The 25392-nt window shown below is 40.5% G+C and overlaps 1 protein-coding gene and 1 long non-coding RNA gene across 5 annotated transcripts in view; both read left to right on the top strand.

The window, feature by feature from the left end:
- Nucleotides 1–25392, top strand: part of LOC143710229 (uncharacterized) — a 202693-nt gene that overhangs the window by 64621 nt on the left and 112680 nt on the right. The window lies entirely within an intron of this gene.
- Nucleotides 1–25392, top strand: part of svild (supervillin d) — a 195653-nt gene that overhangs the window by 105321 nt on the left and 64940 nt on the right. For all 3 annotated transcript variants that reach the window (XM_077201228.1, XM_077201227.1, XM_077201229.1), the window contains exons 4-6: nucleotides 12852–12892; nucleotides 21044–21522; nucleotides 22071–22206. In XM_077201228.1, the coding sequence (XP_077057343.1) occupies nucleotides 12852–12892; nucleotides 21044–21522; nucleotides 22071–22206 (656 nt within the window). The remainder of the gene's footprint in view (nucleotides 1–12851; nucleotides 12893–21043; nucleotides 21523–22070; nucleotides 22207–25392) is intronic.

Genomic DNA, 25392 nt, shown 5'->3' with positions numbered 1-25392 from the left:
GTAACCCACGGCCTGCTCAGTCAAGTGATGGTAGCGCAAACAAACCAACAGTGAGAGTGCCTAAGCTACAAATTGATAAGTTTAGCAGAGATGTTAGTGTATGGCAGGGATTTTGGAGCCAGTATGAGACTGCTATTCATAGCAACAATGCACTTTGCAAAAAGAAAAGTTTACTTACCTGAAAACTTATCTTACTGGAACGGCTGCAAAGTCAGTAGCAGGACTCACACTGATAGACAGTAACTATGATGCATCAGTTGATATTCTCCAAAGCAGATTTGGAAGGAAAGATCTCATTGTAAATGCTCACGTCTAAGCTTCTGAATCTCACTCCTGTAAAGAAATCATCTGATGTCTGTGCATTAAGGCAGTTATATGATGACTGTGAAATTCAAATCAGAAGCCTAGAGTCATTGGGAGTGGTATCAGACACCTATGGCGGTATGTTGTGCCCAATATTACTCCAGATGATGCCAGACAACATGGCTCTTGAATACAGCCGTCACAGAGGGGATGATGATGAGTGGAATGTGCCTAATGTGTTGAAGTTCCTGCAGAAAGAGGTTCAGAGCCGAGAGAGAACTTTACAAATGATGAAATTATACAACCAGAGAGAAAACCAGTCTGCTAACAAAACATGCAGCAAATCATATTTAGCCAGTGATGTGAAATTAAAGAAACCAAGCATGACATCTGCATCTGCACTACGAATTGGTGAACAGAAAATGCAAAACTGCCTGTTCTGTGATAGCACTGAACACAAATCTGAAAAATATCCAGACCTCCCGGTGTCAGCACGCAAGGAAAAACTGAAGGAGCTTGGCAGGTGCTTTGTGTGTCTGGGGACCAAACACATAGCCAGGTTTTGCAGGTCAAAGGGCATGTCATGTGCCACATGTGGAGGCAGGCATCATGCAGCCATTTGTGAGAAAAATGAGACGAATGAGACATCGAAATCTCCACCTGCTGCGGCTGCCAACATTGACACTGTTATTTCCTCAGTAATTCCCCAAGCGGAGAAAGACAAACCTGACATTGCGAACACTGTGCTGCTACAAACTGCCAAGGCATGGGTTGTAGGACACAAGCAGGAAGATGGTCCGCTGCTTGCTAGATGGAGGTAGTCAGGGGAGTTTTGTGCATGAGAATGTGGTGAAGGTGCTGCAGCTACCTGTTACTAGGAAAGGGACACTCACTCTTCACACATTTGGCTCCTCTGCTCCAACAACGGTGAGTTGCAATATAGTGAAGCTCAGCTTGGAGAATGTATGGGATAATCAGCAGGGAATCGAAATCGAGGCAGTTGTCACCCCCAAAGTGTGCACAGCGCTGATGAAAGTGCCTGGTGAACATATACAAAGAGAAATGAAAAGCAGAGGTCTTCAATTAGCAGACTGTGCTGGAGATGATAAACCTGAACTTTCTGTGCTAATTGGCTCTGATTATTACTGGCAGATAGTATCAGGCAGAGTAGAGAGACTGACAAAGAGCCTAGTGGCACTGGAGAGCACTTTCGGATGGGCAGTGCAAGGCTCAGTAGCAGTGTCCAGCATGACAGAGACGACCTGCATGCATATTCAGCTCAGTGAGGATGCACAGATTGATAAAAAGCTGCATGCATTCTGGGAGCTTGAGTCCCTGGGCATCACAAAGGAGACGTCTGAGAGCCCAGAGGATGTAGAAGCATTGCAGCGGTTCGAGGATACCTCCATCTTCAAGGATGGGCGTTACCAAGTGGAGTTGCCAAGGCGACAACATAATCCTCCACTTCAAGACAATTACTGCATCGCAAAAAAGAGACTATTAAAAGGAAACTAAGCAAGGATGTCACACTCTACAGCAGATACAATGAAGTTGTGGAGGACTACTTAAAACAAGGAATGGCAGAGGATGTGCCAAGGGAGCATGCATCATCCCAAGGCAGTCAGACATATTCCTTACCTCATCACGCAGTATTGAGAGAGGATAAGGCGACAACGAAACTGCGGGTTTTGTTTGATGCGTACTCCCACGAAAATAAAAGTCCCTCACTAAATGACTGTCTCTTAACAGGTCCCAATCTGAATTCAGATCTGATGAGTATTTTGATAAAATTTAGACTGCATGAAATCGCATACATGGCAGATATCAAGAAAGCATTTCTGCAGATTTCACTCTCAGAAAGAGATCGGGACGCTGTAAGATTTCTGTGGTTCATAGGACCACCAACAGAGGAGAAGGACGTGACGCTGCCCATGCTCAGAATGACGAGAGTGGTGTTCGGAGCTTCATCAAGCCCATTTTTACTCGAGGCACCATTAGGAAGCATTTAAGACAGTATGAGCTAGAACACCCATAAGTGGTAGAAGTCCTTAGCTCCTCACTCTACGTCGATGATTTTATTTCAAGTGCAGGTGAGGTGACCAAGGCACATACAGTGACAACGACAGCGAGGAACATTATGTCTGCTGCAGGCATGGAGCTATGTAAATGGTTGACAAACTCTCTCTTGAGCTCAAAGAAAAATGGCAGAAAAACTTGATGGATTGTGCTGTGCAACCAGAATCACACGGGTCTGTGCTGAAGGTTCTGGGTATGGTGTGGTGACCGGCCACTGATGATTTTGTGTTTGACCTCAGGGGGCTGTTTGATATTCTGAAAGAAAGAGAAAACACAAAACAAAGTGTTCTGCAGTCTTCTGCGCGTATTTTTGACCCTCTAGGATTCCTGACTCCCTTCACTATCAGGATTAAGTGTTTGTTCCAAGAGATGTGGGAGAGAGGGCTCAAGTGGGACGAGGAACTGCCAGCTGATCTGACGAAGAAATGGCAACAGTGGTGCTCAGAGCTCCCTCAACTGCATCAGGTCTCAATCCCACGATGGTATCAAACACACATACCACAGCAGGATGGTCAAGAGTTAAAGCTACATGTGTTCTGTGACTCGAGTGAAAGGGCGTATAGTGCAGTTGCTTATCTTCAAGGAGAAACAAAGGAAGGAGAAGTGACCATAAGCCTGGTTGCATCCAAGTCCAGAGTGGCTCCACTCAAAAGGATGACACTGCCACGCCTGGAGCTAATGGGTGCAGTAATAGCAGCCAGGCTGGGGAACACCCTCGTGAAAGCACTGCAGCTAGACAAGACACAACTCAGACTATGGACAGACTCAATGATAGTGCTGCATTGGATTTGTGGTTCTGCTCATAAGTGGAAGTAGTTTGTAGCAAATAGAGTCACAGAAATCCAGTCTCTAACTGACCCACAGTCATGGTCTCACTGCAAAGGGAAAATGAATCCAGCTGACCTGCCCACCAGAGGCCTAACTGTGCAGGACCTGAAGCAGAGCGCATTGTGGTGGAATGGTCCTTGTGTTCTGATGTCACCTGATCAGTCAGAGAGCACTCAAGAAGATATTCAGGAAGATGAGGTAAGGTCTGAACTCAGATCCAAATACCAGATTGTTAAGACCAAGACTTCTTAAGCCCTGTTTTATGTCTGGAGAGGTACAGCAAACTAAAAACAGTGCTCCGGGTGACAGCCTGGATAAAGAGGTTTATCTACAACACCCGCTCAAGCACAAAAATCAGTGGTGAACTGACGGCAGAAGAGCTGAATGAAGCAGGAAAAAACTGGATAAAGGTGATTCAGAACCAGAGTTTCAGCTCTGAAATTGATTTGCTGAAAACAGGGAAATGTCCCCACACTGACTCCAGAATCCGAGAGCTAAAACCATTTCTGGATGAAGAGGAGCTGCTCAGTGTTGGAGGAAGGCTCCAGCATTCTGATCTCTCTTACAGAGAAAAGCACCCATGGATTTTGCCCAACAACCACCGATACACAGAAATGTTGGTGCAGTATGAACATGAGAAGATAATGCATGCGGGTGTACGAGACACTTAAGTGCAGACAAGAGAGAAATATTGGGTTTTGAGGGCACGAAAGGTAGTGAAGAAGGTTGTGTCCAGATGTGTACTCTGCAAGAAAGTCAAGGCAAAGGCTGGGCAGCAGACTACTGCGCCACTGCCAAGAGACAGAATAACAGAGTCACCGCCATTTGAGATCACTGATTGGACTTCGCAGGGCCACTCTATGTGAAGACACAGAACGTCATGACAAAAGCGTATATAGCACTGTTCACTTGCGCTGTAACCAGAGCGGTGCACTTAGAGCTGGTCTCACATATGTCTACAGAGAACTTCCTGCTAGCGTTGAAAAGATTAATCTCAAGAAGAGGATAATGCAAGGTGATTTATTCAGATAACGCCAAGATGTTAAAGAGAGCGGATCAAGATTATTAGGAGCTCTGGAAAGGCATTAAAGATCCACAGCTACGGGAGTTCTTCTCTGAGAAGGGCATCACCTGGCGGTTCATCGCTGAAAGAGCAGCCTGGTGGAGCGGATTCTGGGAGCGGCTGGTAAGGTCAGTCAAAATTATTCTCAGAAAAGTGCTAGGCAGACCTAAACTCAGCTTTGAAGAAATGTGCACCATTCTGACTGAAGTTGAAGCCATAATAAACTCGAGGCCGCTCCCTTATTAGCACAATGATGTGGACGAGTCAGAGCCACTAACACCTGCTCATTTCTTGGTGGGCCAGAGACTGACCTGCTTGCCTTCTAAGCCATGTCCAACTGAGACTAACCATACAACAGCGAACAAGGAGGAGATGAACAGGAGGTGGCGCTACAGAAAAAGACTTATGACCAACATCTGGAACTGATGGCGGAGAGAATATTTGCTGGATTTGAAGTCTGCTCATCGCTGCGACACCCCACAGTCTTCTCTGCTGAAGGTCGGAGATGTTGGGCTCATTGGAGAAGATAACTCCCCAAGACAAAGCTGGAAGAATTGAGGAATTGTTTCCAGGTCGTGATGGACTTGTGGGGTCATGTGCAGTTCGCACGAGTTCAGGGACTGTTCTGCGGACACCCCTCCAGCTTTTGTATCCTTTGGAAATTATATAAACTGTAGTTTATGGGGGGGAGGATGTTGAGAATTTATTTGTTAGAAGACTATTTAAAAGAATAGTTACCAAAGTTAAGATTAATAAGTTAAAGAGAAATAAGTTATCATTTAATACACAACACTAAGATTAACAGTTCATGTTTCATATACATATGTGGTTAAAAACATTCTATATGTAATTATGATTTGTGAATTGACTTCATTTCCCAAGAGGCATAGAGCAATGGAAAAGGCACGTGATGTCGTGAAGTTTGTTGGTGATTTTGCAACAGCCATCTTGTGAACGATTTGCTGAACAAGCACACTATATTTTACTTTGTTTCTTTTTCATTAAACGTCTAAAATGAAGCAACATCTCTCATTGTCATTCCTAGTCTATAAGACGATAAATGTACAACAGGGAGAATATATTTGTTATGGTAATCGGAACGAAAGAGCGGTGGTTTGTACCACAACTACAGCATCTCACAGTCACTCAATTGCCCTTTCTTCATGGGCTCTACAACCGGAACCGAACAATGCACAGTGTTCACTAAGCTAGTCGCATCGAAAGCAGTATTTAAAGCCCTTGACTCTTACAATTAATCTCAATTAAAGTTTGGATGCGTGTATCTAGTTCTGAAATCTTCTCCGTCAGCTGGACTATCTCCCTGCATTTATCACATGTAAATCCTGTGCTGACAGAGAAGGCTATGCTATACATCTTACATGAAGTGCAAGCGACAATAAGAGGAGAAGATGACATGACTCACCGTGTTTGTTGACTGATCCTACTCACCACAGTTGTTGATGGACTTGTAAAAGGCGTGAGCGAAATAATTAAATAAAGAGCGCACGGATGGCATGCTAACAGGCTAGCGAATTACTAGCGTGTTGTGCTAGCAACGAATTTAGATTGAACTAGCGATGTCAGGTTAATATTTTATGTTGAATAAGTTATATTTAGCAGTATAAACAACAGGGAATGATAGTAAATAATGATTCAAAACAGAAAGATATTCTAAGCTTACAGATTCAAACCAACTCAACAGCAGCAGCAGCAAGGCAATTGCTGTGAAAGCGGCCTGATTGAAAATTGTGGCCTGGTTTTGACTGACAAAGGTTTCAACAGAAGTCATTCTTTCTATTGTGTTACTCACAGACCTCCCCTGTTGTTAAACTGGAATGTAAAATAAGACACAAAATACATCACTGGACAGAGACACTTACACACTGCACACTGAGCAAATCCAAGACAAACATTAGCAATAAATGTTTTTATAACCTGTGACCAAGCAAAGGACAACTGGCTGGATGAATGGATGGATGCACACAGACATAACGTACACACATAAAACTGCACTTATGAGAAATGAACCTTGCAGGTTTTTTTTTTTTTTTTGTTGTTGTTGCTTCGCCCAAGTCTGTAAAATATTTTTGGTATTTTGGCTATTACTACTGTGATGTAATATGTGCTTCCCAGTATTATGTTTTTTTTGCTGAACATAATTACACAATTTACTGAACATACAAGCCATGAATATAAATAAGACACCCCATAAAGGTTTTAGGCTAGGAGCAGAAACATCCTTTTCTTTTGGTTGTGTTGCAGTAGTTCAGTCAGTATGACAACACGTGTGCTCATCAGGGTTGGGCGAAATTCACAACTGAAATGTGGACTGTATATTCCTCCATTGTCGAAAAAGTTGAAGTTAAACCCTTAACGAAATGAAAGGTATTTATGAAAAATGTTTGAAAGGATGTACACTCATGTACAGTTGGCCACACCCCACAGGATGTTGAAATGTAATGATTAGAGGAGGGATTTACTGAATTACAAAGCAAGGAAATTTTGCACAGTAAAACTTCATGCTGATTTGTACTCGGCTTTCGCCAAGATAAGCACCAACTAAGACGTAGCTTTACAGTAACCTATGTTTCTCCATGCATTTACGATTCTTTCCATATGGTGATGTGAATCTCCTTCTGTCTGGTGTTAATAGCTGCAGTGTATTTTGCGAGTCAGCACTCACAACGGCTGCAACCACAGTGCGGTCCCCCCATGACAACCGTCTGGATTGAGCTGAGTAGGGGACATCTCTAGTGTCTTAAAAGTGGGCACCTTCCGTCCTCAGTGTTTCGTCAACTAGCCCACGACACCTCAAGAAGGATCGACAGTGACTCTGGCGTCCCAGAGTCACTCCCCTCCGTCCCCCAATTAACTGAGCCCAGCTTACTAACCTTTACATCCTTCCTGCTGCTGAGGTTGCTCCTTCCTCGTAGTTCACATGTGACCAAACCACAATCTCTCGCAATCTCTCCGCAACCCGACCATACGCGCTAACCCGTTTAACTAAGGCTGTCGAGCCCCACTGCCGACGTTAAAGCGGGTCAGTGGCAACGGTTCCGTATGGCTTACTACCGCAAAACAATACCAATTCTCATTCACGCAAAATACACAGGAACGTAATAACTGTAATAACTATGCAAACTATACAAATAAAAACAAACAGACTCTTCAAGTTTTTCAGGAATTCTTCGAAACCGTAGCGTGGCGGCCTGTACACAGCCAGACAGAATCTTTCCGTCTCAACCACTGCCAGTTGCTTCTCCTCTCTGCTGCTTCAGATAAGTTCTTTACTGTGCGACGCAACTCTTGGCCACTGAATCCGACATCTCTGAGGAACCGGGTTGTGTGGTGTGCCACAAATCCTCGACAACCCACTTCCACTGGATAAACCCGGACTCTCCATCCTCGCTGTTCTGCTTCAGTGGCCAGCTGAGCATACCGCAGTTTCTTCCTCTCATATGCCTCATCTACAGCATCCTCCCATGGCACTGTTAACTCTATCAGTTGAACAATGCGTCCTGATCCAGACCACAAAACAATATCTGGTCGGAGTTTAGTGGTGGCAATCTCAGGTGGAAAAATAAGCCATTGATCAAGATCAGCCAGCATTGTCCAGTCCCTAGCAGCTTCCAGTTGTCCTGGGAGAGAATTGGTTTTAAGACCTTTTCTTTGCGGTTGCTCGCCTGGGCGGAGGAATATTGTCTTCTGTGTGTAATGTTTTGCTAGAACAGGTGGCCACTTATTGGTCATGTTACGCTTGTTTTCCAATGCTAAAGCCAAACATCGGAGTACTTGGTCATGGGCGCCAAGTAAACCGACCTTGGCTTAGAGCCATCTTACATACTGTCAAAATGTGCCTTAATGTGGCAGGTGATGAACACAAAGGACAAGAGGTATTCTCTCCTACCCAGAGGTTTAGGTTCTGTGGTGATGGGAGAACATCATATGTTGACCTGATAAAGAAACTGGTTATACTCTCTTCCAATGACAAAAGGTCTTGCCAGCCCATCTTGCGTTGTTGCACACTCTCACATCTCATCCACTCTCCCTGCTTGGCCTGGGAAATGGCCTTTATACACCTCATCCTCTCATCCTGCTTTTGCACCTCGTTGACTACCAGTTTCCTCCTTTAAGCTGGGGCTGCCTTGTGCCATTTAGGAGGAGCTAAACTGAGCCCAAAACCCCCTCTTCCATGCTGAACCTGTCCCACGATATCACCAATTTGAAGGGCAGCCTTGCCTCTTCCACAGATTTCTTTGCTGACCACTTTCTAACAGTTTTTAACACAGGTCCTGCATCCCTTAGACATTTGTTGCGTGACTCTACTAAGGTAATTTCCAGTCTGACCTTGGCACACTTAAACTCCTCGGTTAAAGCAGAGACTGGCAGCTGCAATATTCCTTTACTATAAAGTCCCACTCTGCTGAGGCAGCGTGGAACTCCCAACCATTTCCTGATATATGAACTTATTAACACTTCCAGCTTATCCACTGTTGTCAAAGAAACCTCGTACACAGTCAGTGGCCACAGCAACCTCGGCAGTAGACCAAACTGAAAGCACCAGAGTTTTAGTTTGCCTGGTAGAGCGCAGCTGTTTATGCTCTTCAACCCTTCCACTGCTTGTCGTCTAACTTCTCCCACTCGAACTGTGTCCTTTAGATCCCCATCGTACCATCTCCCAAGACTCTTCACTGGCTTCTCAGAAACTGTTGGTATTGCCTCACCATTAATAAAAAATGTTTTATCTACTACCTTGCCTTTAATTATGGAGATGCTCCTTGATTTAGAGGGCTTAAATTGCAAGTGGAGAAATGGTGCATCCTGCCATTATTCCAACCTCTAAGCATTGCCATGTAGTGCTGAATTCTAGAGTTGAGAAACTAAATTGCAAATCTCCAAAATAGGCTTTCACTAAATTTGTTATCGACATCGGTACCCTGAAAAAATCAAATTCTGCCCAAAGAAGCTCATGTGGCACTGAACCATATGCCTTAGCCAAATCCAAATGTCACATGGAGCTCCTTCCTCTCCTTTTTAGCTGATTGAATTCGTTGCCAGATAACATTGATGTGTTCCAAGCATCCTGAGAATCCTGGAATGCCCGCTTTTTGAATTGAAGTGTCAATGAAGCCATTCTTTAATAGGTAGGTTGACAATCTCTGAGCAATAATGCTGAAGAAATTCTTACCTTCGACGTTTTATAGTGAAATAGAACGTAACTGACTGATGCTTGTAGCATCTTTTTCTTTGGGTATAAAGACTCCACCTACTCGGCGCCATGCTCTAGGTACAACCTGCTTATCCCATGCCACTTTTATCAATTTCCACAGAATTCGTAGAACTCCTGAAGCACTCTTGTACACTCTGTACGGAACTCCATTAGGCCCTGGAGATGATGAAGCCCTTGCCTTTCTCACAACCTGCTCTATCTCTTTCCACTTAGGTGCAAATACCTCCATTTGGTATTCTTTTGGATTGATCGGTGGGATGTCTGACGGAACTGACATAGGCTCATGCCTTTTTGCATCTGTATGCGTTTCCTCCAAATATCACTCTAGCTCAACCCTAGATGCTTTTAAAGTGCCATTCTTCTCACTGGTGAATAACTTCTTTACACATTTGAATGGGCCTTTATAGAAATTAGCCCTCGCACACTCCTTCTTTTTGTAGCATTTCCGTAGGCGCTCAGCTCTGCGTAATGTTGCAAGCTTATCTTTTATGGCCCTTTGTAAGAGATTGAGTCACTCCTTCTGACTTTGTTCTGCTCTTTTCCATTGCCTCCTCAGCTGTCTCCTTTCTCTAACTAACCCTTCAATTTTCTGCTGCCGTCTAGACACTGCAGGACTAGTTTGTACTTTTTCCTTCCTTTTTTCCACACCAAACCTCTCACTTCCATATGCGTAAATGATGTCACCAAATTTATCCAGCTTCTTTTCAACTGTACCAGTTAATCTTTCCAATGCAAAGCATAGATCTGTGTTTACCGTGTCCCATGCAGTTTTCTCACAAGCTCTTGGCTATCTAACTCCAGGCCTATGCTCGTTGAGGTTCTTTTCGCTCTTATGCTGGTTAGTCTGACCGGGTTCACAAGTATCAATGTGTTCATCACTAACTGTGCAAACTCTCCTCTCCTCTATGACAGGGGTGCTGATATCCTGCAAAATGTGGTTTGCTTCCTGTCGCTGGATTTCATTCTACTGACTTCGTAAGAAGTACTGATCAATGCGAGGCCCTTGTCCCTTCTCCCTCAAGCATTTCATTTTCCCTTGATGAATCTTCAAACCCCTGACCGTTGTCGCCTTGCTCCACCCACAGACACAAGCTTGGAGTTCATTGATTTGCTAACTGCAGAACCTGAACTAGTCTTTTGTGAAGTACTCTCCATACTCATATCCGTTTCCATTCCAAAGTCGTTAACCATGTTGTCCAACACTGAGTCATCTTCCGTCCCTGCTCTCGCAGACTCTAGGGGTATTTTTCTCTTGAATTTGTCAGAAGCCTTGGGCAGGTGTCTCCAGCATCCGGTAAACACAGAGGTGGATGCCTCTCGACAAGGGTAGCTAACCCTTACCAGCCCCACTGGGGCCTCTTTCCTCCTGTCAGCTGACTGTCCAGGCTGTCACAAGGTCTTTCCCTTGTTGCCAGCAGTACTATTCACTGCAGTCACTGGACGTATCCAGATCTTCATGATTTCCATTACACGAGAGTAGATGTTAAAACTTCATTTCTTCAACTTCATACTTTCAGACGTAGCTTTAAAGTAACCTGTGCTTCTCCATGCATTTACACTTATTTCCATATGGTGATGTTAATCTCCTTCTGTCTGGTGTTAATAGCTGCAGTGTATTTTGCACGTCAGCACACGGCTGCAACCACAGTGCGTTCCCCCCATGACATCTCTAGGGTCTTCAAGTGGGCAACTTCCGTCCTCAGTGTTTCGTCGACTAGCCCACGGCACCTCAAGAGGGCTCGACAGTGACTCTGGCGTCCCAGAGTCACTCCCCTCCGTCCCTCACTCAACTCAGCCAAGCTTACTAACCTTTACATCCTTCCTGCTGCTGAGGTTGCTCCTTCCTCGTAGTTCACATGTGACCAAACCACAATCTCTCCGCAACCCGACCAAACGCACCAACCCGTTTGACTAAGGCTGTCGAGCCCCACTGCCGACGTTAAAGCAGGTCAGTGGCAACGATTCTGTATGGCATACTACTGCAAAACAATAGATTAATAAGATTAGGAATCAGATACTTGCAGTATTGATTCCGATAGGAGGGGGGCCTTGGAGTAATAAAGGTTGGGAACCACTGACATAAAATATAGATTAACATGGCAGAGGTAGAGCTGCATCTTCCACCAAATAATTACAAATCCAATGTTTGGAAACGCACAAAGTCAGAAGACACTTAAGTTAATTTATGATTTGCTGTCTGTCTTAACCAAAGCGAACTATCTGTATTGAATTGTATAGCATTATATTTTTTTCTATTGCATCGTATTGCATTGAATAGCAATTGTTGAATCGAATCAAAATCGTATCGCACTACATCGTAATAGGGGTGAATTATATCGCATCAGTAGCCGCTTTATATATTTTTAATGTATTGTATCGTTGGCTATTCATCAAGATCAAATCGCAATGAATGCACGTCTACTATATTCTATATATGAATACTACTTCTATACTCTTCTATACCTGAAAAACACTGTTTATTTCATTTGTATCTTTGTTTTATTTATTTGAGCTATTGCTAATTTGTTTATTAATATATATATATATATATATATATATATATATATATATATATATATATATATAAATAATGTTTTAAATTTATATTAGTTAGTTAGGTTAGCCATAGGGTTGGTGATGGCTCAATGGATAAGACACATGCCTTTGGTGTGAGAGACCCTGGTCCGAATCCACTGTGAGACACCATTGTGTCCCTGAGCAAGACACTTAACCCCTAGTTGCTCCAGAGGCATGCGACCTCTGACATATATATAGCAATTGTAAGTCGTTTTGGATAAAAGTGTCAGCTAAATGAATAAATGTAAATTGGCAAAAGTTCCTTGTGTAAGTGTTCTTTAGGCTGCTGATTTTTTTTCATGGTTTTTAGCTGCAACCAAATGTTTTGCAAAAAGAGACACAGAATAAATATGTTTGATCTTAATGTTTAACTTAGACATTTATTTTACCACATTCTAAACTTGGAATTGTAATTGTTATAATTCAAATGATAGCCAACCCTATTGCCTTCTTATCATGCTCTTACTGAACAGATGGTTTTTGTATGGTAATTCGCACAGTGGGTCGAGGTCAAGAGAAGTTCTTGAAGATAAGAGTTTATAGAAGAGCATAAGTGTGTATGTGTGAAGGTCTCTTTTTTAAGTTATTTTTCTATTAAATATCAAAACCAAAACAAACTGTGAAACGATCCTTCTGGGAGCATGACTTCACTCAGTATATCTGATATTGTGTGCACTGCAGTATGAGGAAAGTTTACTTCAGGCACGTTGATTGTTGTGCATGCATCTGCGTTTGTGCACATTCTGACATTACTCTTTGTGTGTGTGTTGACAGATGACGGGAAAGCAGATAACGCCAAAACGTCTCTTTTAAAAGTAAGTGCCCTTTATCTGTAAGCACTGTAATGGACAATTCATATGAGTAGCAATATTCAATTTGAAATGTAATATGCAAAATGACAATGCAATATGTAAAATGGCAATGCATTTCTGTATTTGAATTTACATTTTCCATTACATTTGTGCAACGTTGATAAAAAATCAATTATATAATTTCCATTTGCCATTTCATACACTAGTTTTAATATGTAAATTAAATACCATGGCCGTGCAGAGACCTCTGGAGGGGCAGGTGCTCAAAGAATAAAAGGGGGCACATGCGGAACAAGGCTTTAAATAGGGCTGTGCTCAAAATATCAATACAGTAATATATCAATACGGATGATTCTGTATCGATACAGTAGCAAATGCATTGATGCTGTTTTGAAAAAGAAACAGAACAGAAAAGACTAATTTTACGTTTAAAAGTAAAAAAAAAAAATTAATGTGGAGTGTGCACCTATTAATAACTCTGGGATTAGAAACTGAAGTATCTTAAGTTGTCCCAACCTGATGGCTTTTTCTTCTCTGTTATACAGAATAATAAAGAACAGCTGTTATAGTAAACTGTGTAGGAAAAAATCAACGTGGCCCATGTTTCGTACAGTATAGTTTTATTTAATGCCATATCAGCATCTATGGCTATTTTCATGGCATAAACTGATTTACACAAATACAAGAGTTACAGTTCTACAATGAAAATAAAAACAAAGCAAACAGAAACAGCAATTAATACTTTACAAGATTTTTAACATTAATGTGATACCAGTTCTGGTATATTCTTACTAAAGTCCTTAAGTGAGTTTGCTGCCTTTGCTGTTGTTGTTACTGCTGCTGCTGCTGATACTGCTGGAGCTGATCTGAGACTGTAGACATTAAAACAAACATATAGAGATATATTAGCTGATTAAATCATTTTAATGTGACCATGACAAGATGTAAAGACTGCTGACAGTGTTTGGAACCTTCACTAGCTCACTGACCTGCTGTAAAGCTGCAGATTCTGCCCAGGCTGCTATAATATAATAATATAATAATAGTAGCCTATATAATAGTACTAGGGGAGAGGTTCACAGAGGCTTCTGCACACAAAACATAAGATATTGGTAAGTGGTATATATTGGTATGTGATGTGATAATAAGCCTAAACTCTTACCAGATTTGTGATGATAATTTTTATGGCACTATACGTTTTTTAAACAAATACTGTAATAACAATAATAATAATAGTTTAAAGTAAAAATAATAGTTTTTAGTCGAATAACATAAAAAGACCAGACCCCTCGACGCCCGTGAAACTTTTCTCCCTCATACAGCAAGCTAACGTTACTTCTACAGCCTACACACAGCAATATAAACAACATCTCAGCATGCTCTTCACGTCGTTCTTGTAAAGTAATAATAATAAGTAAACAAACATCAAAATCACTTCGCTGAGAATAAAACACCACTTACCAGCACCCGCAGAGTTGAAGATATCCTCTGGTAGTGCGCGTAGCCGCGCGAAATTAAAAAATGTGCGTGCAGCGTGAGGAATCGTCCCGGATGAGTTCGTCAGGTGTAAGGTCATCATGTGGGTCATTTTATTTACGGCTAAATTATTATTCATTAATTTTACTAATAGTTAGATTGGGCAGGCATCCACAAAAGGGCCTTTAATTACAAAAAACAGGAGAGGAAATTTTGCCTTGACAAAAGGGCATTTTGGGCACCAAGGGGCAAAAGGGCAGGTGCTCGAGCACCCAAAGCCCCCACCCCTCCGGAGGTTGATGTCAGAGAGAAACACAAAAAATGGCACACTTCAGTTTAATTGCTGAAAAGTAAAGCAGCAGTTTGATAAAAGCGCTACATATATCTGATCAGCTATGAAAAGTAAAAAAACAAAACATTATTTTAATTATTTATTTTATAGACATTTGTATTCAGTTTAATGAGTCTCAACTTTACTCCCCAAAGACAAATTCATGTCTTTCCTTTTATGTTGGTATTATTAAGCTGTATGCTTCTGACTATGATTATTATGCCAGCATCTGTTCGTGGCATGGCAGGAAATGATCTTGGAGGAGTTACACTAAATGAAATGGATTGTTTACAGCTGAGCTCTGAAGTTGTCCCAAATGGAGTGCTGTAATGCAGCTGTGTTTTTCTTATAAGAAAGTCTGCAAGCTGGAGTTGAAGACGTCCAGGTGTCCAAAAGGACAGTTGGATGAAAACACCATAGTTTTTGTACCCAGAATGCCAGAACATATTGGGTCTGCAATGCATGCACACAAGGCTCGCTATATCTTCATGTAAAAAATTGACTATAAATGATTATTCAAAGCCCTTCAGATGCTCATTTAGCCTCAGGAATTGTATAAATATTATCTAATTAATTTACAATCTTGTTTGAAAAAGAGAATGATTTAGATTTTTCTTGCATGTGTGAAAGGGAATTCTGAAGTTAAAGGAATGTTCTGGGTTCAAGCTCTGATGACAGTATCTGTGCATGCCGTTGATAACCACAGACAATAAAAACTTACTTGTCCCTATATTTGTAAAAACAAGCAAAACTTTTCTGAACATAGAGACCGGGTACACACATGAATGGAAAACGTACATCGGAAATAAAGAAACACATGAAGAAAACGCATGCACCTAGAAAAAACACCAGATACAGAAACACGCTGTAAATGCTCACTACGCACATACATAAAAATGTAAAAAAATAAAATAAAAAATAAAAAACACCTTTCTGGTCATCAACAACACCACTGACGAGTAGACATTGAACAATAAGCGGTCCCAGCCAGGTTTGTCACTTGTTGGGGTCCCCTTGAAACATTTCCGTGCTATTTGCAATGTGTTTCTGTATTTGGTTGAATTGTCAGTATTTGCAGCACATGTGTTGTTTAATGGCTTGGCAGAAAACCCAAGCCAATAGAATTTTTTTTAAGAAAACATAATTTACTTTTCTTTTGACTAAAATGCCATTTCATTTTAGTCATATTTTAGTCATCTGAATTGTTTTAGTTTTAGTCGATTAAATATCACAACATAGTTTGTCAACTAAAATAATAAGGTCACTTAAGACAAAATAGAACAAAGATACAATTGAAATAGTGCTTTAAGAAAATAACTGTCTGGTCTAAAGGTGGATGGTTGCTGCAATGCGTTCAAGATAACAACATATGCAGACGACATAACTGTAGTCGTGAAAGATCAAAGAGATATTGATGTTGTCATTCAATGTATCTCTTTATATGAGAGAGCGTCTTCTGCTAAACTGAACTGGAGTAAAACAGAAGCTTTTTGGTGCAATGAAAAAAAGGAATGTTGTAATGACAATGTAAAACCTGTTATCCCTGGAAATGTAAGGTGGGAAAAAGATGGTTTTAAGTTTTTAGGCATTTTTTTAGGTTCAGAAGAATATCAAAGAAAAAATTGGGAAGGTGTTAAAGATAAAATTTGTAATAGAGTATCAAAATGTAAATGGATTGTACCTCAATTGTCATATAGAGGGAGGGTACTGGTCATTAATAATCTTGCTGCCTCTATTTTATGGTATAAAGTAATTGTGTTAAACCCACCAGATGGATTCATTAAGGAAATTCCGAAAGTGTTTGTTAGTTTTTTTTGGAACGGACAACACTGGTTAAGAGAATCAGTACTGTATCTGCAGTTAAATGAAGGAGGGCAAGGCCTTATGGACATCAAGTCCAAGGTAGCTGCTTTCAGACTGCAGATTGTGAAAAGACTCCTTTATAATCAGCCGCAGAACTGGACTGAAATAGCTTGTGCGTTATTAAGAAGAGTGGGGCGGATGAACTTAGATAGACACCTATTCTTAATGAATTTGAAGGAAGTAGATTTTAGCGGACTCTCTTCTTTTTATGCATCAGTCTTAAATGTGTGGCAAATATTTATTGTTAAAAGAGAGCTGTCTGAAATAACCCATGAGTGGGTGTTTGAAGAACCTCTGATTTTCAATCCGCTCTTATCCAGTGGGATGTTAAAATCAAAAGGTGTTTGTGCAAGCTTGGTTAAAGCAGGAATATGTAAAATATGTTATTTTCGGCAGAGGGACAAATGGATTTCTGCAGAAACACTGGCCTCGAAGATTGGTGTTCATTCTGTTAGGATTGTTGAAAAATTATTAGCTGAGATGCAGGAGTTTTTTACTGTACCTGTGCAAGCAGAAATGGTTGAGACCGTATTCCCCAGCATCAGGGTGGGTGTAAATGTAGGAGACTGGCAGTAGGGTGATGGAAGATTACTGTCTTTTACAACTCCTGAAATTAGTCGTTTTGACACAATATATAAGAAGGTTTTTTATCTTTTCTAAAGATTTTTTAGGTTTTTATTTTCACCCTGTAGCCCAAGACTGGTTGCCCACTAAAGCTAAGCAGGGCTGAGCCTGGTTAGTACCTGGATGGGAGACCTTCTGAGAAAACCATGTTGCTGCTGGAAGAGGTGTTAGAGAGGCCAGCAGGGGGCGCTCACCCTGTGGTCTGTGTGGGTCCTAACGCCCCAGTATGGTAATGGGGACACTATACTGTCAATTGAGCACTGTCCTTCGGATGAGACGTTAAACCGAGGTCCTGACTCTCTGTGGTCACAAAAAATCCCAGGATGTCTTTCGAAAGAGTAGGGGTGTAACCCCGGCATCCTGGCCAAATTTGCCCAGTGGCCTCTGTCCATTATGGCCTCCTAATCATCCCCATGTATATATATACCAATTGGCTTCATCACTCTGTCTCCTCTCCACCAGTAAGCTGGTGTGTGGTGGGCGTTCTGGCGCAATATGGCTGCCGTCGCATCATCCAGGTGGATGCTGCACATTGGTGGTGGTTGAGGAGATTCCCCCTTCTATGTGAAGCGCTTTGAGTGTCCAGAAAAGCGCTATATAAATGTGATGAATTATTATTATTATTTTATCTTGTTTGTGTAAAATACTTAAATTTAAGAGCATTGCAAGATCTCCCAGAGACCAAATGGACTAATTTAGTTGAATCAGGGGCCTCTCCAAAAGGATGTTGGAGGACGTTGTATAAGACACCAATCGAGAAAAGAAGTGGAGATTTGCAATGGAGGATTTGTCATTGGATTTTAGCAACGAACTGTTATAAAGTTCATCTAAATCCTTTGCAAGGAGAAGAGTGTTTGTTTTGTGGGTTACCAGAAACAGTGTCTCATGTATTTATTGAATGTTTCAGGCTAGCAGGAATTATGGGTGTGTTAAAAGACCTGAGTCATGATTTTGGTTTCATTTTTACAAATAGTTTATTTATTTTTGGACCAAAATATAGCACCTCAAATAAAAGCAAAATTGTTTTGATAAATGTTTTATTTGGGATGGCAAAAATGGCTATCTGGCTGACAAGAAAGAGAAAAATGCAGTTTAATAGCGAAAATGATTCTTTGGACATGTTCAGAGCTCTGGTAAAGAGTAGGCTGGTTATGGAGTATAAGTATTATGAACTGGTGAATGATACCGAGTCTTTCTTCTACTTATGGGGGATTGAAAATGTTTTATGTAAACCCAACGGAGAGGGAGGATATAATGTATTGCTGTAAAAGAAGCTGTTTTTTTTATTATTTTTTTTTTATTTTTATTTTTTTTATCTGGATATGATTTTAATAGTAATATATTAATGTGTTAAATGTGTATACAGTTGTGGTATAGATTGTAATTAAAGAGATGTTAAAAGTCAAAGTCTCTCTCTCTCTCTCTATCTCTCTCTCTCTCTCTCTCTCTGTCTCTCTCTCTGGGTCACTGTGTTTCTGTGTTCCTCGCTGAGGGGTGTGTGGTTGTCCTGTTTTTCTTTTGCCTTTCTTTATATCCCTTTCTTTCTCCTTTTGGGAGAGAAATAGAGTTTGGTTGCTTGTTTTGAGGAAGAATGGAAGGGTCAGCCTTTGTTTTAGCCCAAAATGAGAGCCACAAACTCTCTCCATAGCCAAATATACATTTTAATACATAAAAATAAAAGAAAACATTCTAGTTTAATGATGGGAAAAGTGGTCTAAAAGGGTTGTCCCTATTCTCTTAATGAGCAATGGGTGTTTTGGGTGTGTAGGGTCCGGACCAATCAGACACACACTAATTATTCATATTCACTATATTTAATGAATATAAAGGTCTATGAAACTCTCCCCCAAAACTAACCTCACAAATGAAGTTACTTTGTCAGCCGGGTGTCCGGTTACAGAACACTTTAAGACTGATAACAGACTTTACGACCTCAAAGGAATGTGGCTACATGCGCCACATGCTTAAGAGAGAGAGACCATCTTTAATTAAATAAACTTTGCGGTGTTACTCTGATCTATGAAGGAACATGCCTCACAGAAACTGTGATGATTTACTGTCTCGTGTACTATTAGGTATAACAACATGGTATGTTTGATTGGGGTGTATGTGGTTGAACAACCACCCAACGGTCAATATAACCTCACCTGTATCATGCTTCCTAGCAAATTAATCCTCATTTAATGACACACACTTTGATGTACATCACCTTCTCTTAGAATGCAATGTGAATTTGTTATGTCTATTTGAGCTTGAATGAACAGTCTAAGCATGCTGGGGACAAAGACCATAAATCAACTAAGAGCCGCTTCCCCTCTCGGACATGTCACCTTACTCATAGGTCCATTCAAACCTTAGGGGTTGGTTCTTTCTCAGGGTATATCAGAGGCAGGCAACAGTGCCCGCCCTCTCTTAGTTTTTTTATCCAGCCGCAACACTGTTCTGGTGAGACTGTGGAGCCCCCTCCCCCTCCACGGGGGCCCCAGGGCCCAGCAGGCCTCGATTCCAACCAGATCCGGCCTCATGGAAAAGAGAGAAGACTCTCTCACAAAGAACCAAGGACAATCTCAGGAGTTTTGGAACAAAGACTCCAACCAACAAAGACTCCAACCAACAACGACTCCAATCACCCATCCTTCCGACTTCCTCACTTCTCCTGGGTGCTCGGCGTGGCCTCAACAGAGTCCCAGGCCTTCACCAAACCAGTCATGCGTTCCTGGAGAAAGAGAACGCTCAACCAACTTCCACTTGACACTGCCGGAACCATCAACGACTCCAATTTTCAACAACTTCAAGAATTGTTCCCATTACAAATGCAAGTATTCAATTCAATGAAATGTGAAAATGAAATTCTGATGGTTCTTCTCATAGACCCTCTTCCGGTTTCCAATTTCATCCTATCACTAACCTATTTATGTATTCATGTGTGTATGTTGTTTAGTTTATTTATATTCATATAAATATCTATATTTAGTTAATAAAACTTGTACATAATATGTATTTGGTTCTGTTTTGTTTGCAATACAAGTCACTTTACGATCACGGTTTTTGCTACTGGCTCAAAGTACTGTACAGGCGAAGAAATAATTATTCTTCGGTGGCCATGGAAGATACCCTTTATTAGAATAAATTAATAATCAAAATAGTTCGTTGGAAGAACTGATTAATTGATTGTAATATTAATTCAGCCACATCAAGTTAATCCAATTAACTGACCCAAATATTTATAATTAATAATAACAAGATATTATTGATTATTAATATTTCCAAAAAGCTGAGTTCCTTACAGGTGTAATGTGCAATAAACCAATCAGAGTCTCATCTCCCATTCCCTTTAAAAGCCAATTGATCTCGTGCCATGGCGGATTGCTACTTACATGGCGGAATTTGCAAGTAGAAAGATGTTCAGCTACTCCAGCTAGCAGACCATCTACAGGACAAGCTGGATTCCATCAAATCTTAATGTACACAATAATAATATTTTACATTGTAATCCTTTTATTTTTAATATTTGTCATGTTTGTGTGCTGCTGTACTGCATAAATAAGCAGAGTGTTCGCATATTGTGCACACAAATGGGTGGAAATGCATTTGCTATTTAAACAACGTGGCGCAGTGCGTGAAAATTATAACTGCATAGGGGCTGAAACTTGAAAAAAAACACTCGTGTTTCGCCTGGCGCCGCATTGTGCCGGGTGTATGATAGGGCCCTAGGAAACATTTCTATTTTAACGCTCATACTCACTAGTCATGAGACAAAAAAAATCATCAGTCTTTAAGAAACAAAAAGCATTTACAACAAAACACCCACCAAAATGTACTATATCTTTTCTTTTCTTTATTTGCATGGTTTCTTCTAGGCTAAACGGAATGATCAGAAAGTGAGAGAGAGGCATTGTTCTGTGGGCACAGAAGAACTGATTGTTTCTTTTGGAGCTCTTAAGGTGGATGAAGAACCAAAAGCTGTCATCCCAGTCCTACAGAGACAGGACTCAGGTCAGCACAACATAAAAGGCATCCTGAAGAAGAGCTGCTCAACCAGTCTAGACTCCGAACACGCCGAGCTGGAGTGTATCACAACTCCTGCCATCAACACTTGCAAGGAGCTGACTGTTCTTGATGGAAAGAAGGCCAAGGATGAAGAGGTTGAGGATGACAAGGATGAAGAGGAGGATAGAGACGAGAGGATGCTGCAGGGAGAGGAAAACAGCTCGAGTGAGACTTCCCGCACTCCTTCCCCAGATTCTGTGGACAAAACCCCATCTATCTCCCAATATGAAGAAGGGGAGGAGCTAGACAGCAGCCTGGATGGGAGCATGAGCTCCTCCCTCAAAGAGAGGTATGATGGGAAAAGGAGTTTTAATTTTTAAAAGCATTCATATAACTCAAACAGTAGAGCATGGGTCTAGCAACACAAACGTTCGATTCTCAGGGAATGCATGAACTGTTTATATTCTTTTTGGATAAAAGAATCTGCCAGATGCATTAATAGGACTGTTATAATTGACCCTGATTATTTGTTTAAAAGTTTGTTTAAAAAAATATAATAATATGTATTGACTTTTATTATATTTATTCACTGGTGTTTTGTTGTTGCAATTTTGCTTATTTAAAAATTAAAAATATCTGTTAAATAGATTTTTAGACTACCTGTACTGGGTTTGAACCTACATATCCTTCATGTGCACCAAGGAACGACATGCACTTCTAACTTCTGTTTTTACCTTTTACCCAGCTTTGAATGAAAAGTCCAAATGAAAGTCCCAAGAAAGTCTATTGATGGGATGTTTGTTATACTACTGACACAGTCTAAACACAGAAGCTGCTTAAGTGGAAAGTTCACTTTCTATGTCTGTTTCTATAATACGTTTCCTCTACATTTGGCAGGCTGGCAGAGTTTAAGAGCAGTGAAGACGATTGCCGAGGAAAGCTTAAGAAGAATAAGCAAACCGATGTGGTCCAGGCTTCCCTGGCTGACCGTTACTCCCAGCTGCAGCAGAGTGAAAATGCCTGGAAGAAGAAGGTACCCACACACTAAAACAGCAGCCACTTTTTCCTGTCAGTAGCAGAGAGAAATGGGCTGAATTAACCTAAAACTCTCATACAACTTTTCACAGTACACAACACTTTTGTTGTTGTGTGCAGTTTGGGGTTCATGAAGTGTCTGTGTTGGTTGGCTATAGGATGGAGACAGCATAACATAATAGACTGCAAAAGAACGTCTCCTGATGTGAGGAGTTGTTTGTGGGATGGTGAATCCACTGGGAGGGGTGGGGCAGGAAGAGGTGGTTTCCAGTGCTGAGTCAGCAAGTTCCTCAGCTTGGCTGTCCTGATGAGAAGGGGTGTGAGCACAGGAGGAGGATTTCCACTCAGTTTTACCAATTCCTGAAATTTGATATTCTACAGTCTCTCTAGTTACATGCATTCTCAGTACAAACATTTAAACCCACATATTAATAGGGAGAAGTGTGTTTCCCCTATTGCTTTAAAAGGTATTGTTCATGCAAAAATAATTTACTTGAATAAATGTAATCTAATGGCAATAACAATTGTCATTTCCATTTAGTTTTGGAGAAAAACAATCTCATATTTAAGCAATTATTATGATAAAATTGAGCCAACTTCCATTGATCACCTGTGCACACACAGGCGCTATCCCAAATGGAACACATTTGTTTTGTATGTTGTTGTTTTTTTTAATATGTTTTTTTATTTAGATTTTTGTATGTGTATTTTTTTTTCTCGGAAGTGTTGTATTGGGAGAGCTGCATAAAGATTCTTCTTTTGTACAAGTTTCTCTTTTTGTGTTCCACGGTTTGGAACAACATGAGTGGTACATTTTTGGGTGAACTATTCCTTTCAATACCTAGTAACTTAGTAAGATTATCTTAACACATTTAATACCGATCAGTCTGTGTTACTGGTCACAAAAAGACAGTAGCCGTAAGTAGAAGAACAAACTAAATAAGACTTAAGCCGGGCTCAGACTACAAGCTCAGACTACAGGGTAGTCACATAAATGCACAAGATATAGTACCTTTAATGCCCTGTTGATGGCGATAACACTTGTTTTGTAACAGAAATAAACTGCTGCAGAAAAAGTTATGTGCCACGCAAAATGTAATGTAATTGCATTATTCATTTTAAATGTATTTGAGTAAAGAAGAGTACTTGTTAAAAAAATGGTCAAATTTAGTATAGATTATTATATTATTATAAGATATTAGCAATTTTTACACTCTAAGTACAAAGTAACCAAAAAGATACCGAAGTAGAGTAACTAACTATATTTACTCAAATACTTTACGCTACTGGACCTTGTTTTATTATGATTGATCTTGTTTCCCATGTAGCCTACAAGCAACATGGAGCAATGCACACTCTGTTTAGATCAGATAAGTCATTTATTCACATAATATTCAAATATAAACGATTGTAAATGTCGTCAACATCATATATGTCTGAAGTATTGAAGTCTGTCAGGTAGCTAAAATATGAGATTATTGCAAATCAAACAATCTGCTGTTTTATTCCAATCATTACTCCTGGTCAAAGGCTTCTGTAAATATTTAGTTTATATGTATGTTTCAACTAAAATGAATGGTGCAACGCAAAATATTTAGTAATGCGTAAGTTTTAACTTAGTGCCACTTTACATCACAACTGGGCTAAGTTGTAACTAATGCACTGCTGGTGCAACCGGCCCCAGGAGTTTTAGGCCAATTTATCCCCGATTTACCCCTCCCGACAATCTGAGGAAAGATCTCGTTCAGGACCTTGGTCCATTCCGATGTTCAGCACAGATTATCTGGAAATTAGGCGTTTTCAGATTTAATTTTAAATCTCCCAATCTGCTTTAGGACACATCGGCTGCTCCAGTGATATAAATCATGTTTGATATTTAGGATTTTAAATCAGGATGGTTATGACTATGATTAGGTCAGTACTTTTACAATAGCCAATAACAGGTGAATGAGAGAAACATTTGAAAAGGCAACAACATGACTTTCCCTACCTGGCAACAACACAATGTCTTAGAAAACGTAACAGTATCATATGGGAAAAATGAAGAGCTGGGGAGAAATCACCTCGGTTTTGAATGTACCGGCTGACCTAGCCGAGTGTAGAAAGCTGCTGGAACTATAATCTAACATGCTGAGGGTGTTGCCAAGAAACGGTAAACATTTTAGCCCTGAGGGCTAACACTAGCTAGCATACTACTGTTAAATGATATTAAAATTGACGAAATCTCACCTCCAGTTCTCACTGATAAACAGTCTATATTCATTTTGTTTACATCCGCTTCTGCATGAAATCACACGAGGTGCTCCCTCTGGCATGATAATCTTAATATTATGTAGTGTGTGCATGTTTGAGATTTCAGAGAAGAAAATCTGTAAAGATTCTCCTTGTGTATGATATAACCAGATTTCAACCAGTATTTAAAAACTAGTGTAGTCTTAATGTGTCCTAGATAAGAATGACTTAACACCAAATCTATTCCCATCTTGAAAAGAACATCTTTAATTCAATCTTTCCAATCTCATCCTGCTCCCATTAATCAAAATGGTGGAAAGACATACTTTATGCCAAATTTCAGTGGATAATCTTTTTTCATCCACAGTGGATAATCCTTTGGTCTGGGTCTCGCACTATCTCTGTGGAACTTGCTGTCTGACTGAAGATCTGGGCAGATCTGATCTCTTTTTTCAGGAAGTTTGAGACTAACATGACTTGTTCCTATTCCTCGGTTTTATAAAATATATAAAAATGGCTATTTTTGTATGTCAAATGTTTGTTTCTTTCTTCTCTCTTTCTTGTCACTCTTTTTCTCACTAGATCAAATAATTTCAACTTCAATTTCAATCAATATTTGATATCCATTATTTACTTATTTGGCAGGTTAGTTTGGTAATAACACAGTCAGTCTGTGAGTACTGTAAAAGTAACCCCCTTTCATGAGTCGTCTAATCCCCTCCAAGTCCCGATCACTCTATCAGGGTTTATTTAGAGATGATGACTGTACATTATCCCTTATGAGGTTTATATTGGGCATATTCTGGCTATATCACTGTTATGTGGCAGTCATAGCTAAATTAAAAGCTTGTAAAAATGATTTCCCTAATGCTGTTTAACCACAGAATGTCTGATCTGATCCAATAACATACAGATTGAGAAGTCACTATGAAACAGTTATAAAATAAACTCA

Source organism: Siphateles boraxobius, unplaced genomic scaffold, assembly GCF_051911475.1.
Source record: "Siphateles boraxobius isolate OS27281-9 unplaced genomic scaffold, OSU_SipBor_1 46, whole genome shotgun sequence".
Classification (NCBI taxonomy): Eukaryota; Metazoa; Chordata; class Actinopteri; order Cypriniformes; family Leuciscidae; genus Siphateles; species Siphateles boraxobius.
This window is presented reverse-complemented; position numbering and strand designations above follow the sequence as displayed.